The sequence below is a fragment of the Delphinapterus leucas genome, chromosome 7 (genome assembly GCF_059928025.1).
Source record: "Delphinapterus leucas isolate spDelLeu-1000000601 "Yukka" chromosome 7, BTC_Dleu_Yukka2, whole genome shotgun sequence".
Lineage (NCBI taxonomy): Eukaryota > Metazoa > Chordata > Mammalia > Artiodactyla > Monodontidae > Delphinapterus > Delphinapterus leucas.
In genome coordinates, this window is record NC_143135.1 from 52974191 (window position 1) to 52990040 (window position 15850).

The 15850-nt window shown below is 55.2% G+C and overlaps 1 protein-coding gene across 2 annotated transcripts in view; it reads left to right on the forward strand.

The window, feature by feature from the left end:
* The window catches only part of DGAT2 (diacylglycerol O-acyltransferase 2), a 32262-nt gene that overhangs the window by 10134 nt on the left and 6278 nt on the right, over positions 1-15850 (forward strand). For both annotated transcript variants that reach the window (XM_089915323.1, XM_022593852.3), the window contains exons 2-4: positions 4438-4566; positions 10301-10408; positions 10801-10871. In XM_089915323.1, coding sequence (XP_089771449.1) covers positions 4438-4566; positions 10301-10408; positions 10801-10871 — 308 coding nt within the window. The remainder of the gene's footprint in view (positions 1-4437; positions 4567-10300; positions 10409-10800; positions 10872-15850) is intronic.

Consider the following 15850-nt stretch of genomic DNA (forward strand, 5'->3'; position numbering starts at 1 on the left):
AGGTACCAGCGCTGGAACCCAGGAGACGCTGGCCAAGGAGGATGACCGAGGAAATAGACACTGGCTGCAGTGGGACCGGCGCTGAGAGGGTGCGCAGGGAGTGCAGTGTGCAGGCGGAGGCTGGGGGAGGGGTGACGAGAGAGCAGATTGGAGCTGAGACTTGGCCAGGCTGTGGCTCCCTGCTGGTCACACCCAGGTCTTGAGGACAGTCAGGCTGGGTATGAAGGTAGTGGCAGTGGTGACATCTGATTGTAGCGCTGGCGTCTCTTACCAGCTTCTGCAGGACCTCTCCTAGCCAAAACTGGGGCAGAGGAGATGCTGACAGCTGAGTGGTGAGGTCTGGCAATGACCTGGGGGTGCCCAGCTGAAGCCCCACTTCCCATCTGCCGGGCAGCTGTACCAGGGCTATTGCAGGGTGGTGAGCCTCAAGGTGGTATCCTCAGGAGGGTGGACACCAGAGTCCAAGCAGTCAAAGAGATCATAAAATTCATCCTCCCCACCACCATTTTATATGTGGGGAAACCAAAGCCCAGAGAGGTGAAGTGACTTGGCCAAGGTGACACAGGAGATGGTGGTACAACTGGGACTGGAACCCCGAGGCCTGCTGCCATTTAACTTAACTGCACAAGATGCCTGCCCCTCTAGAGGAAAATAGGTCATGCATTTTCTCTTGTCGCCTCCCAGCCTTCCCCCACTTTCTTTTGGGGAGAAGAGAGAAGGAACGTGGGGAGACCTGCAGCACAGGGACAGAACGCAGGCCTAGAAGTTAGGCCTGAATTGAGTCCAACTTTGCCACCCTCTGGCCAAGTGACCTTGGCTGTGTCACTTCCCTGAGCCTTTATCACCACCAAAATGGCAGTGATGATGCCAAACTCACAGGACTGGTGAGGAACCAGAGTGCCTATGGAAGTGCGTTGGAGGCCCTGAAGCTGCATGGGCCGTGCGGCCCGCCTACCTGTCACCCAGCCCTACAGAGAGCGAGCCAGGGGTTGGGGAGGGGGGCCTGAGGATCAGCCAGAGCAGAGACCTGCTCGTCCTTTTGCTCAGCAAACCTTGCTGAGTGTTGACTCTGGGCCAGGCTCCGAGAGGCCACTGGGAACCAAGCCATGGATCAGACCCAGGCCCTTGGGCAGCTCCCAGTGTGATGGGAGAGCGGACTTGGAATCAGCAGTCGGTACCAGGTGAGGGGCTGTGGGAACCTGGAAGGAGGACTCCAGTCCTCTCTTATTTCTCTGTTCTGCTGGCCTCTCCCGACTTCATCTACTGACAGTTTCTCTCCAAGATGGGCGGGGGCTGGTGAGATGGCCCTAGAGGGTTCCACGTGTGCATGGGCCTTAGAGCTGATAATCCCAGGGAAGGAAAGGTGACCTCTCTCCAAAGGCTCACCTGTTTGGGTTTTGAAGGACGAGCTGCCTTATCTCATTGTTGGGGGTCATCAGGTGGGCAAGGCAAGGAGCGGCTTTCTAGGCAGGGGAGCAATGACTGGATATTTCTTAGATCCACAGGGGGCTTCCACTGGGCCTGTGGTTCAGCATCCTGGGCAGGCCAGCTCCCAGGGCTGGGCTCTGTGGTCAGCCAGGTCGGGATGGTCTGGCCAGGAGGCAGCCGAGTGGGCCGAGGCCTGAGGGACACAGAGTGGCAGCACCCTCCCGGCCTCCCCCTCCAGGCAGCCCCCTCACTGTGCCGCCCACAGGAACACCTGCCACTCCTCAGTGGACTTTGCATTTCCTAGTTGGTTGCAGCGCGGGCTATGGGCGGTAGTTGGGCCGAGGCAGGGAGGACAGACTGGGGAGTGTGGGAAAAGCCTAGCTCTGGCCAAGCTGCTCTGGGGCTTGTGGGAGCCCTTCAGGCCTTCTTCTTCTGTGTGGATAATAGGGTGACGGTTGAATAAGACAGTCTACATTTCCTGCACCCTGACTTTAGCTAATTGTGAGAGACCTGTAATAGCAGACGGACTTGGATTAGGAAACAAGGAAGAATTTTTCAGTTGTTTCAGTGGGGGGTGTGTCACCAATATGGACTTACTATGCGTACCCCACCTCCAAAGCAGGAGAGCTCCATGTAGTGGGTGCGACCAGTTCGTTGGTCCTGACCCAAAGGCAGGGGCTAGACAGCCCTTTCTCTGAGCACTCCTCAGACATTCCTCAAGCACTCTTTGGGGTCCTGTTTGCAGTAGGAAGTGGTCGGATGAGACAATGTCTGATGCCTTTCCTTCCATCACCTTCTTTCCCCTGCCCAGTAGAAGGTGGAGGCCCCCAGCTCCTCCCTGCATCCTTCCCCCACCCCGAGCTTACCCTACCTAAGACTTTGGACTGAGTGTCCTGTTAAAATGCAGATTTTGGTTCAGTAGATCCAGGCTGGGGCCCTGCATTTCTAAACAGCTCCGAGACCAGACTCTGAGTAGGAAGGTGCTGGAGAACATTCTATCCTCTCTGCAGCCAAGGCACCCAGCCTGCCCCAGACCCAGGGCAGGGACTCGTCTACCATGGCCCCTGCTTCCCTTCATCCCGCACACTCCCAGTGGCTAGGGAATGACTTGGCAGACCGGCCCTTGGATTGGGATTCAGGCCTATGCCTGACCTCACTTCCCTCCCGCCTGTACTCCCCCAGTACACTCTCCCCACTTCTGAGCACAGGCCACCCTTGGACCTGCTGTACCCTGAGCAGGGGGCAGGGATCCTGGGTTCTGGCCCTGGCTAGGTAACCCTAGACGAGTCACTGCTCCTGTTCTCCGCGTCCCCAAATGTTCAGTTGGGCTGTACCAGATGACCCCAGAGGGCCCTCGGGCTCCAGGATGGGGTGTTGGAAAAGTGTGAAGGTAGAAACGGCTGTGATGGTGGGATATTTACGCAGAGGGCGAAGGAGCAGTTATGCGCTAAACCCCTGGCGCGCCTGTGTAGCTCAGGCTGCTCATCCGCTTGGGTGAGTTCACATCTACCACCTCCACCCCAGGTGTCCCGGGGGGCGGTAGGGGCTGCTGAGCACCCAGCATGTGCCATGCCCTGGGGATACGGCTGTGCGCCCTCGAGGTCTTGCCTGAAGTCGCAGAGCGAGTGGAGCCACGGTTGGCGCTGGGATCCGACTCTTCTGCCGTGCCAAGCCCCCTCCTTCTGCTCCATTAGACCAGGTGAAGGGGCCAGGATTGATGTGTCTGCCTTGAGGCCTGGTGTTATTTACATGCCTCCCGAAAGTCAAAGTAATTGTTAACTTTCGGCAGATGAGGGTTGTGTCCCTTTCTAATCTCTGCTGTAACCTTGTTGAAATACAGATTTTGAAGAAACACAAGGGCTTGAGTGTAAGCCCTTATACCGCTCGCCCTCCCACTTCCGCAGTAGGCCAGGGTGAAAGGTCACGAGACCCTCAAGGACAAGATTGTGACTCAGCGGGGGGCCTGGCAGAGCGGGTCGTGTGAAGGAATGTTTGACCGGCACACGGTAGGTAGGCACTCGGTGAAGATGTGCTGAGCAAAGGGCGTGCAGTTGGGGCTCAGCACATGTGGAGGTTTGAAGGGGGGCACTCCTTTGGTCCAGCTGCCGGAAGGAATGGGCTATGTCAGGAGCCTCCATGCTCTTCCCCAGCGCTGCCTCTTCTGCAATCACCAGGCTTTCCGGTCCCTCTACCCATCAGCCACTGGAGTCCAGGGCGTCATCCTGGGGCCATGGCCACAGAGCCAATTAACTGGGCACATCTTGTCCTAACTTATAAGCTTGGCACTTGCTTGGTAGCAAACAGAATTGTAGCCCTCGGTGTTCCGAAGCTCACTGGCCACTGGAAGCAGAGTGGTTCCTGGCTGGTTCCTCTCTGGGCCCCAAGCTTTGGGCACTGAGATGAAGCTCTAAGTGTGAATCCCTCTGAAGGTGGTATCAGTGGCGTTGGCGGTGGGGCAGGAGGGCTCAGCTCACTGGGAAAGGGTATTAGTCCTGGAGATACAGGGGTGGGGCGTGGGTCAAGGATTGGGGGTGCGCAAAGTACACTTGGAGGAAAAAAACATTGCAGGTTGGATGTTGGCCCTCTGTCCTTGGCCTCACAGACACAGAGAGCAAAGATTAAATATTTGTACTAGATCCAGATAAAGGATAAAGACAGGAGTTTGATTGGGGTGAAGGGGAGGGAAGAAAACTGGCAACTATGGCAAGCCTCCCCCTAGCCTCTTTGGATACCCTGTTTGTTCTCCAAAATGACCCTTTGAGGGGGGACATCATTCCCGTTGGGTATATATAGAAACTGGGACACAGGGAAGCAAAGCATGTGAACAGCCCAGAATTATCAATACAAAACTGTTGTGTGGCAGGGCTGGGATGTGAGTCCAGATCTGTCTGATGTGTTGGCCCATGCGCCTCTCATGTCTAGGAAGGTGTCTGTGGGAGATAGCTTGATGATGGGGACTCTGAGGCTGGAGGGAAGGGTGGACAGGCTGACCTCTCTCTTCTTTCGCAGGCACTGGCTCCAGCATCCTCTCCGCCCTCCAGGACCTCTTCTCCATCACTTGGCTCAATAGGTCCAAGGTGGAAAAGCAGCTACAGGTCATCTCGGTACTCCAGTGGGTCCTGTCTTTCCTCGTGCTGGGTAAGCCGGGGCTTAGAGGGTGAGGGCAGGCCGGGGCCACCTCCCCAGCAGATGTTGGAGAGGTGAGGGGTAAAAGCATCCTCCCACCTCCCACCTTTTGGGTCCCCGATCAAGTGCTCTACCCCAGGCACGCATGAGGACTCACCAAGATTCACTGGGAGGTGGTGGTATGCTTCCCATTTTATAGATAGAAAGCGCAAGTCTCAGAGAAGGTAAGTAACTTGTCCGAAGTCACACAGATTTGGGTCCAGGTCTATAGGACCCCCAAAGCGTGTGCATGGGTCTATAGGACCCCCAGGCATGCTGCCCTGCCTCCCAGCAGACATTTTCCCACAGGTATGTTGCTTTGCCTTAGGGTGGTGTGGTCCTGGGATTGAGTCCTGACTCCACCACAAACAAGCTCTATGACTTTACACAGGTTCCTTGAACTCCCTGAAAGTCAGTTTCCTCATTTTGAACGTGAGGAAAACGCTGTCTCACATGTCGCACGGGGCCAGGGCGTGGTGGGCCCCCAGTGTAGGGAGCTGCTGTCGGGAAGCGCCCTCAGAGCCCCCGCCCAGGCCTCATCCACCCTCTGCTGAGCATGGTCCCCAGCTGCTTCCTGCAGCCCATTCAAGGCTTCTCCTTGTCTCTCTCAACACCTCCCACTTCAGTGCTTTGGTTGCTTCTCCGGCAGGTCCAGGTTGGTGCCCCCGTCCCCTGGGTTGCCATCCAGACCGGGGTCAGGGTACCATAGGTTGTCCAGGAGGAGGAAAGGGCCCCTGACCTGGGCCAGGCCCTGCTCTCCCAGCAGCCTCTCCTCTTCCCCAGGCCCCAGTGTCCTCAGAATAATAAGTGACTTCCCCAGCACCTCAGGGCAGACACACCTGTTGCCGAGCATTGTAGAGTGAGTCTCTCGGGACAGCCCACTCTTCAGAATCGTTCAGGCCAACGGGGATCATCAGAAATTACCGTGTCAGTGCTGAGCCGCGTGCTCCCTGTGGGCGTGGCGGCCTCTGAGACCACATTTCCAGGGCAGCAGCTGCCCCTCCCTCCCTCGGCAGGGCAGAGGGATGGGACGGGGCTTGCTATTTATAGAGCCCCCTCAGCGGACCAGGCACTTGATGTGTCTGTCTTTCCTTGACTTCCCACTTCACAGGTGAGGAAATAGGGACTCACAGAGGTTCTGTGACTCTTCGAGATGGTGAAGCTCATTCAGAGGCAGAGTTAAGGATTAAGCAGAAGCCTAGAGCACTCACCAGGGAGTCCGGAATTAGTGGACCTGGTCTGAAATAGCCAGTCTTCACCTTGAGGCCCAAAAGCGGGCTTTAGGGGGTTCCGTGAACCCCTAAAATTAGGCGCAAAATTATACGCAAAAGTACGTTCACATTTTTCTGGGGTGAAGGACCATCACTGTCCTCAGATTTTTGCAGAGGCATATGGGCCTCAACAAGATAAAGAAACACTGGTCTAGGGAACAGAGCAAATTAAACTGGCTCCCTGAGGGCTCAAGCCTCCAACTTGGCCTGCTTGGCCAATTTTTAGAATCCCGGGAGTAGAGAGCACCGTGTAACACCTCCATTTTCAGATAAGAAGCAGGGATCCAGTGAGGGAAGAGCCTAGCCCAGAATCACATGAGAAGGAAGTAATGGGGCCAGAACAAGACCCCATGGACTCCAGCCTCCAAGCCCCTCCCTAGTCTGCTGTAGCAGCTCCCTTAGTCCCCGTTTGCACCCAGAAGCCACCACTATCCCACTGTCTTAGTGAGTCGGGGCTTGGCTGATGGGGCGCTGAGCAGCTGGTAGAACCCCAACCCGTGCAGCATGCGGCAGGGACTGGCCCCAAGCTGTAGGTTAATAATAGATCGAGCCTAACCACAGCCCCGAGACCGGCCCGGCATCTTCCCGAGCCCTTGCGTAGGTGGGAGCCAAGCCTGCTTGGATGGGCAGGTGTGCTGAGCGGCTGCTAATTATTGTCCTGAGCAGCCCTGGCCACTCGCTCCCGCTGCCACCCAAATCTACTGGCAGGCGCTCGCCTGGAGTTGCAAAGGCTGCTGTGGCCCCATGGGCCTCCCTCTCGAACAAAGTGACTCTCCTCCATTTTTGTGCCATGGATCCCTCTGGTATTCTGGTAAAGACTATAAACCTTATTCAGAGTTTTAAAATGTGTACTACAAAGTACACTGGATTTCAAAGGAAATCAATGGTATTAAAATATAAATACGTACACATTAAGACATCGAATTCCACATACAGTGACACATTCTTTTTTGTTATTACGTTAAAAAGATCTAGCAGCAGGCATAATCATTACTATAATTCTTTTTTTTTTTTTTAGCTGCGTTGGTTCTTTGTTGCTGCGCGCAGGCTTTCTCCAGTTGCGGCGAGCAGGGGCTACTCTTCATTGCGGTGCGTGGGCTTCTCATGGCCGTGGCTTGTCTTTGTTGCGGAGCATGGGCTCTAGGCACGCGGGCTTCAGTAGTTGCGGCACACGGGCTCAGTAGTTGTGGCTCACGGGCTTAGTTGCTCCGCGGCATGTGGGATCTTTCTGGACCAGGGACCGAACCTGTGTCCCCTGCATTGGCAGGTGGATTCTTAACCACTGTGCCACCAGGGAAATCCCACTATAATTCTTTTTTTTTTTTTTTTTAATAAATTTGTTTATTTATTTATTTATTTTTGGCTGTGTTGGGTCTTTGTTTCTGTGCGAGAGCTTTCTCCAGTTGCGGCGAGTGGGGGCCACTCTTCCTCGCGGTGCGCGGGCCTCTCACTGTCGCGGCCTCTCCCGTTGCGGAGCACAGGCTCCAGACGCGCAGGCTTAGTAGTTGTGGCTCACGGGCTTAGTTGTTCCGCGGCATGTGGGATCTTCCCAGACCAGGGCTCGAACCCATGTCCCCTGCATTGGCAGGCAGATTCCCAACCACTGTGCCACCAGGGAAGCCCCCACTATAATTCTTTAGTGATGAGAATAAATGATTCTTCAAGATATCCCCAACTGCCATAAATGTGATACGGAAACACTTTTGGTTTCTATTGGCGTCACTGCCTACAGGGGCTGCTGCTAAGACTACCGTGGTCTGGTACATAAATGAAGGAAACATTAAATTTCTATAAGAGATGGGTGAAAATTAAGATGTTGGTTTTTTTCCCTATCCAAGTCCATGGATCTCCAGGTTGGACACTTATGTTTGTGTTAAGTCCTCTTTACACACTATCTCGTGTCGTCCTCCCAATACCCTGTGGGAGATCGAGGCTCAGGGATGGGCTGTGGCCAGTGAGCGGCAGGGCCCCGGCTTCATGGAAGAGCGTGTCTGTGCTCTTCCTGGGCTCCACTGCTGCGTCCCTGCAGTGAGCAGCCATAGGCTGCCCGCTAACGGGCCTTGGGGAGCAGAGTTTTGAATCATCAGCTTGACCATGATGTGTGGGGTGGGGTGATTGTAAAGGTGGGTCCTGAACCTTCCGCATGTGGAGCCAGAAGTTGTTTGCATCTCCTGGCCCCAGGGGGGTTGGTTCCTGCTGCAGCCGCATGATCTACAGGGATAGATCAGGGAGCCCAGTTCATAGTACTGGGATTAGACTCTGAGAAAGGCAGGTTGTTTGGTGGGTGTAATTCATTTTTGCTCAATAAACCTTTCCTGTGTTGGTTGCTAGGGCTGGAGAAGTTCATCTGACCTGGTTCCAGCTCCCAAGGAGCTCAGGGGCTGAAGGGCCGTCTGCTGGAAGGAGTCTAATGGGGGACACAGATAACGATGAGACAGATGATAGGGGCTGTGGACACACAGGGGTGAGAGGGAGCGGGGCCCCCCAGCTGAGAAAGTCCAGAACTGCAGTGCTGTCTCTGGGCTCTCCATCTGTTCTCTTTCCTCCTCCCAGGCTGCCTTAGCACCAGAGTGTGGACAGTAGGAAGGGACTCCCACTTTCCCAGAGAGCCCAGACATCTGGGCAGGGCAGCCTGGGGCTCTGCCCCCTCTGATCCCGCTACCCCCCAGCCAGAGTTAGGCGTTTGATGGCAGCTGGGTTTCTCGGCTGCTCAGACCCTAGCCTGAACCTCATGGCCCTGCCCAGGCCCACCCGGAGCATCCATCTAGCCGCTGAAGGCGCTTGGATACCTGTGGAGTCTAGGGGGCTTGTGACCCCTTTTCTAGGCCTAAGAATGGGGACCAGAGGCAAACTGCTCAACAATGTGAGTGACTTTGTAAGTGGTCTTAACTTAGTCACAGCCATTCACCAAGCTGCCTCCAGTACTTCACAGTGTGCCTTTAACAGGGTTTTACAGGCTGCAAATGCTTCCCTAGAGACTCACCTTCCCTGTCTGTGACGTCACACTCCTGAGCTGGTCCTGAAAGACTGGACGCCTGGCCGCTCTATGTTCACCGCCTCCCCCAAGATAGTTGTGCCACTTTTAGCTACCTTGGGGAGAGGCTAGCTCAGAGGCTTAGAACAGGACCGCGTTGGGGATGACAAGGGACCACCATTTTCCTGCCCTTAGCCTCATGGAGTGTCTGTGTCCGGCCCTCCCCTCTCCCTCGGGAAACCAGAGGAGGCTGAGCACGGTGGGAAGAAGAGAGCATGAAATCCAAAGCCAGGCAACCCTAGAGCACCCGTGACTAGTGCAACGCCCACCAGAGGGTGTGCCTACAACCAGGGTTGGCTTCCCTTCCTAGGCAGTGGAGGGGATGCTGGACGGAGGCCATGCTTCTCCCAAGCATGAGTACCTGTTGTCCCTGGTCCTGTGCTAAGTGACAGGGGGCAAAGAAGATGTGACCCAGCTAGTGTGGAGAATTCAGAGGTGAGAGGTCCGTGTGGGAGGACAGTATGATACCGGAGAACAGTTCCTGAGGTGAGGTCTGAGCTTAGCCTTGAAGGCTCGGTAAAAATTGGAAGGATAGAAGCTCTGATGAGGGCTTTCTGTGCCAGGTTATTCAACCTTATGGCCGGCAGGCCCAGAATAAAGGGACCACTGGAAGCTGGTCCCAGGGAGTCTTCAAGTGTCCTGCTGGGGGTTTTGAGAGAGGGACTGATGGGCTCTGGGCTTTGGCCTAGGACTGCCTGGTGCTTGGTTATATTGGAAGGGGGCCAGCCCTCCTCCTGGGGCAGGAATCCCACTCTCCCAGGTCCCTCCAGTGGCAGTCTGGGGCTTCTAATTTTTAGTGAATCTCTAAAGCCTGGTGCAGATTTTGGACTTAATAGTCAGACTTGAGTTTGAATCCTGGCTCTGCCTCATTCCTGCTGGGTGACCTTGGGCAAGTTACCTCCCCCTGGAGCCTCAGTGTTCTCATCTCTAAAATGGGGTAAAAGTCATGCTGCCCCACGCTTGAGACAGTGACTCATCCCAAGTCCTGAGACATAGAGGCACTTGGCAGGTCCCTCCCCTCATCCACAGTCACTATGCTGGACAGGCGGGTGGGGAGAACATGCCAGGAGGGGCAGAAAGAACAGCTCTAAGGACAGCTTCACAAGAGATCCACCACCTCTGGCACTGCTGCCCAGACAACATGGAGCCCACGTGCCCCTCGATGCCGGGACAGCCCATCAGAGCCTAGGAAATGAGGCTCGTGTCCCCGTGAGCCGGCTCCTCCCCTGCCCCCCTACCCTGCCCCCTGCCATGGCTGTGGGCCCCCTCTGCCCGGGGCCCCAGCTGTGCCTAGCTTAGTGCCATGGTAAACACTCAGTCACTTGGTGACCCCATGCCCAGAGGGGACTGAAGCCCACCCAGGGAGGACAGGCCTGACCGGGAGCCTTCTGCCTCCCCCCAGGAGTGACCTGCAGCGTCATCCTCATGTACACGTTCTGCACCGATTGCTGGCTCATTGCTGTGCTCTACTTCACCTGGCTGGTGTTTGACTGGAACACTCCCAAGAAAGGTAAGAGCACAAGTCACCCTGCCCGACCCCCTCGCCCTCGGGACACTCCCTCCTGCACAAGCTGAAGTTCCTCATCATGGGTGCTACCCCTTTTTTACTTAGCACCTACTATGTGAATAGCATTGGGCTAAGCCAGGCTGTGGTTCTGGATGGGGAGGGAGGGGGGAGGTTAATAATGGCTCTAAGGTCACATAGTGGTCCTCATGGAGCTCACATTCAATCCAGGGTTTGCAAAACGTGAGGGAATGAACTTGGAAAGGGGCCCAGGGGGAGGGAGGAGGACGCTGCATAGGGCGCTGGTCACCTAGCTCAGGGGTTCACAGTGGCTCTGCCTGAACATCACTCTCTCCCACTCCTACTCCTTCCCAACACTGTATTTTGTTCACTGGAAGGTGGCAGGAGGTCACAGTGGGTCCGAAACTGGGCTGTGTGGCGCTACTTTCGAGACTACTTTCCCATCCAGGTAAAGACTTGTGGGTGTTATCTTGGGAGGGTGGGAATGGATGGGAAATCTGACTTCAAGCCTTAACCCACCCATGCACAGTGACCACGTGTGCTGGGTTGAACCATGTGACATCTCCCACTATGAGCATCTGTTGATACTCTACCCCACTTTACGCAGGATTTGAGGCAATTTAGGATACGTATAATGCTATACCAGGTAAAAAGAAAAATCAGGAATTCGGGGAAAATATACAAGTATTTCACCCATAATGGTCAACAGAGTTGCAGTGGTTGAGCTTCATGGTCACCTCTGAGCTTCCTGGCAGCCAAGGCAAAAAGGGAAACATGATAGTTATTGGTCCTCATTTTGGGAAAGGAAGAAGTTTATTTATTCCTTGGGGAAACAAGAGTTGTTCTAGCATTTGGATCTAAAAGGTGTTTCAGATACTGAGATCCTGGGTGATGTAAGGAGCAGGTATAATAGCAGATATTATGGCCATTGCTTCTCTGCCTTTCAGTGAATATTAAAGTCATAACTTAAAATGGAAGTGATTGGGAATTCCCTGGTGGTCCAGTGGTTAGGACTCAGCACTTTCACTGCTGTGGCCTGGGTTCAATCCCTGGTCAGGACCTAAGATCCCACAAGCCACAAGGCGCAACTGAAAAAAAAAAAAAAAGGAAGTGATTTATCAGGAGCAATACTACTAAGGTAGTCCAAGTTCATCTGGGCTGAACCAAGGATAGCAAAAGGTGTGAGGGGCTTTCTTTCCTTCTGAAGCTCTTACAGAAATATCACTTCCCTCAGTCAGTCATGGGTAGGTCACTGGGGGTCCTGGCCATGGGAATTAGGGCCCAGAAAATTTGGTGGGCACTGAATGGAGAGTGAGACCCTAATTGCAGAAGTGCTTGGGGAAGGCTTCTGGAGGCACTGCTGCTGGAACTCCGTCCTGAAGCTAAGTAGCACTGAAGGGGCAGGGAAGACAATGAGAGCACCTGAGTTTGAGAAGAAGCCTGGGATGTGGCAGATGGTGAGTAGGTGGAGTGGAGAGGGAGGATCTCCATTTATTGGCAGGCTTCTAGGAACCAGCACTTTCCCCCAAGGAGTCTGTCCTTTAACCCTCACAGTACCCTGTAAGGCGGGTATTAATTTTATCCCATTTTTACAGAAGAGGAAACTGAAGGTCAGAGAGTAGCACAGCAGAATGAGCCTAATAGGGGGTTGAGCCAAGATTCCAGTTGCTGTCTTGCCTCAAAGTCTGGGTTCTTCCCACCACAGCATGCTGCGTCCCTATGCAGCAGAGCTGTAGGAAATAAGCTTGGACGAGTCCTCAGGCTTCTCTCAGGCTTGGAGGACAGAGGCAGGAAAAGCAGGGCAGTCAGACCCTGGGTGAAGCCAGGGTGCAGTCTCCCCATATGAAGCTGGTTTAGACCAAGTTGATCTCTGGGTTTCCTTCCTCCTGCACCGCTGGCTGCTCTGGGTCCCCCACACTGGTCTTCTGAGCACCTGCCTTCTCTGGGGCCAAACTCAAGGTCCTGACAAGATAAAAAGTGGCTTGGTCTGGCTTTCAGTTAACATTCTATCAGACCCCCTGCTGGTGGTCTGCAAGCTAGGTTGGCAGGGCAGAGGCATCTGGGCCCTGGTGCATGTTGGTGACGCTGGTGGATTGTGGGTAACTCTGGCAGAATCCTGAAGGTTTTCCCTGCAGGGGAAAGACCTGCCTAGCCAGCTCACTCAGCACCCCAGCCCCGGCACACCCTAGCTGCTGAGGTAACCCAGCAGAAATCGGTGGGGTTTGAAAGTGGAGGCAGCGTGTGTGCATGCGGAAGTGTGCATGACACAGGGTGGTGTATGTTTGCTGTTGTGAGTCAGCAACTGAGACATCCTGGCGTGCTGCCTGGGGGAGGTGGCCAGGTAACCCTACATTTCTCCGCTGCACTCACAGGACCAGCTCCCTCTGCCCATTCCATCCTGAGCCCAGTTTTCCCAGGACCTTTAGGGTCAGGATTCCTGCTCCTCCCTTTCCCTGACCCCATCTCTCTGGCTGCAAGGAATCCAAGGCTGTTGTTGCTGGGAGGATGTTGCATCATAGGACCCAACCCTCTCATTTTGGAGGTGAGGAAACTGAGTCCCAAAGAGGGGCAAGGACTGGTCCCAATTGCACAGCGACTCCATGCCAAGGCTAGTACTAGAATCCAGGCCCCAGGTTCTTTCCCACTGGATCCCTACTGCCTGTTTCTCTGCGAAAGATCCAATCCCAGACTTCCTCACTGGATCGAGCCCCGCTCCGTGGGTCTTCCTCTCTCTGCTTTGCTGTTGGAGACCTGGGTTGAGGTCCTGGCCTGTCACTCTATTCACTGGCCAGCACTGTTGCTCCCCGTGTACTGCTGGGCCCCTGATGGGGAGGGACACAGAAGTCAGCCCTGGTCCCTGCCCTTGGCTGGGCTCACCCTCTAATGGATCTTGCTAGATTCTGTCACTTTCTGCCCATGGGACCGTGGGCATGCTTTCTCAAGCTCACTGAGCCTCATTACCCTCATCTGTAAAATGGAGCTGCTCATATGATAAAAAGTGGTAAATTATGGTTGGATGTGAGGGATTATGTACTCTTTCTCTCTGCTAGGGCCCTTACCTTGGGGGCCAGGCCCCAGAGTGGCCTGCCCCTCAGGAAACCTCTTCAAGGCCAGTAGCTCCCCCCATCCAGAACAGGATGACCTGATGACCGCTGGTCAGTGCTGGGACAGACAGGTACCCTTCCTCACTGATCTCTGCCCTTCCCAAAGAACCAAAACAAAACCCCCTGTCCCTTATCTCACCTCTGTTCCAAGAAGACAGCTGGGATTTGGAGCCACGTGACACATGTGAGCTGGCCCTGGGAGGGCCCCTAGGCACCAGGACCAAAGCCAAGCTGGGCCTGAGGCATTTATGCCTCAACCTGGGCTCTGTGCTTGCTGCTGGTTGACCTTGGCCAAGCCCCTGCCCCTTGGGGCCTCAGGCTCCTCTTCTGTGCGTGGAGGGTTTGGCCTTAGTGACCTGACGTCAGGGCTGACGCTCTGTGGAGTCGTGTATGACCCTCCTGTCCCACCCCCTTTTCCCAGCCTCTTGCCAATGGTTGGGTAATGATTTCTAACTGTGCCCACCCACCCCTCCCCACTCCCTTATTGGTGAAGCTCTTTGCTCTTTGCCACCAGGGCAGCTCAGCTGGCCCAGAGAGCATCCCTTCTCCCAGCAGAGGTGGGGCTCACGTGTTAACAGCAGCCACCAGGACCACCAGCTACCTGGAAGAGGAGTGGGCAGTGCCCGGGTCACCTCTCCTCGAGAGATGGGCAGGATCTTTGGAGAAGAGACTAGGAAACACTCTCTGAGCTTATAGTCACCTATCTGTCCAACTGCCTCATTTCACAGATGGACCTACCAAGGCCCAGAGAGGAGGGACTGTCCCAAGGTCACAAAGCAAGTCAGTAGCAGGGCTGGTATAGAAACCAAGGCTGTGTCTGGTTCAGGACCTGTGTTCTCATTCCTTTGTTCCCCTGCCGTGGTGCCCCACTGTGTCAGCTTAGGCGAGTCTTCGTTCCTCTCTGGTTCTGAGTTTCCTCCTCTGTATGGTGCCAGGCTGGGACAAGGCTATCTGAACACCCTACCTGCCCGGGGAGGCAGGGTGGGAGGGGTGACTTGCCAGGAATGTGTCCCAGGCTCATGTCAGCCAGCAAGCCTGACCTGGGCAACCCCTTGGGCTGAGACTTTGCCATGGGTAAACAGTCAGGGGACACGAGAGCAGGTATGTCAACAGAGCCTTCATCAGCCGTGTCCTTCCTCCTCCCTCCTGAATGGACACTCTGTCCACCCATGGCGAGGGGAGTGTGGCATGAAGACAGATCAAAGCCGTATCAGGGGCCCGTCCTTTTCTGGGTGCTGCACCAAGGGCCATTAACCTGCACTGTGCCCCACGGCACCTCATTTAACCAATGTCCCACCAGATAGAGGCTTGGGGGAGGGAGGAAACGATTTAAAGAGCTAGCTAGGGTTCCGCCAGGTGGCCCATCCGTATCCCAGGTCCAGGGAAAAGCACAGCTGGGTGGCCTAGTCTAGAGGTGGAGGATGATTTGCTGTGACCTCCGGGGAAGCAGCAACTCCTTTCTCTAGGTCTTAGTCTCTACCTTGTAATCAAAGGAATGGCCCAGATCCGGGGTCTTCCACCCCATCCTGTGCTGGGGCCTCCCAGGCCCAGCCATCAACTCAGGAGTAAGTTTCCAATGCGGTACTGGCTGCCTCCGCTCTCACCTCAGCGCCTTCCTCGCCCGTGGAAACCGGGACAGGGTGCTTTCTCCTTCTGGCTTTCCCGAGAGCTAATGCGGTAGGGCAGACGTGCTCTCTGCGGCAAAACCTCAGAACAACCACTTCTCGAAGTGCGTGGAAAGCTGGGCTTCCCCCACCGCACTGGCCGCGGATTCAGCCGCTGCTCTGCCCCACTTATGTGGTGGGCAGCTAACGATTACTTGGGGTTTTGAGCAGCTTTAATCTGCTCGCCAAAGGCAAAACGGGACAAAGGGTACAAATGCCCCAAGCAACAGGGTACGACACAGGGGGTCTTTCTCACAGTCACACATACGGGCAGTTACAGAGCTGGGAGGGGTGCCAGCCACCCTGACTCCCATCCCCTTCTGGCCTCCATCACCTGAAGATTCAGATTTCAGTTTCCCGGAGGCCAACCACCAGCACCCCACGCCCCCCAAACTGAGCGCGAGGTTCTTCCCTCAGTCAGGGAGTTCCCAAATCTGGAGTCATAGAAAACCCAGGCTCTTGACATTCTGCCGGTGGCCAGGGGCTCTGCTCCAGCTGGCACCAGCGCAGGGCAGGGGGAACCTTGAAGCACTGCAGGTGGGAATGTCATCAGTGCCACTTCTCCAGAGGCAGGGCAGCCCACCGGACCAAAACGGTCATACCCTTTGGCCCGGGAACTGTCTTTCTTGATGTTTGTCTCAAGAATGCAAGCAGACATG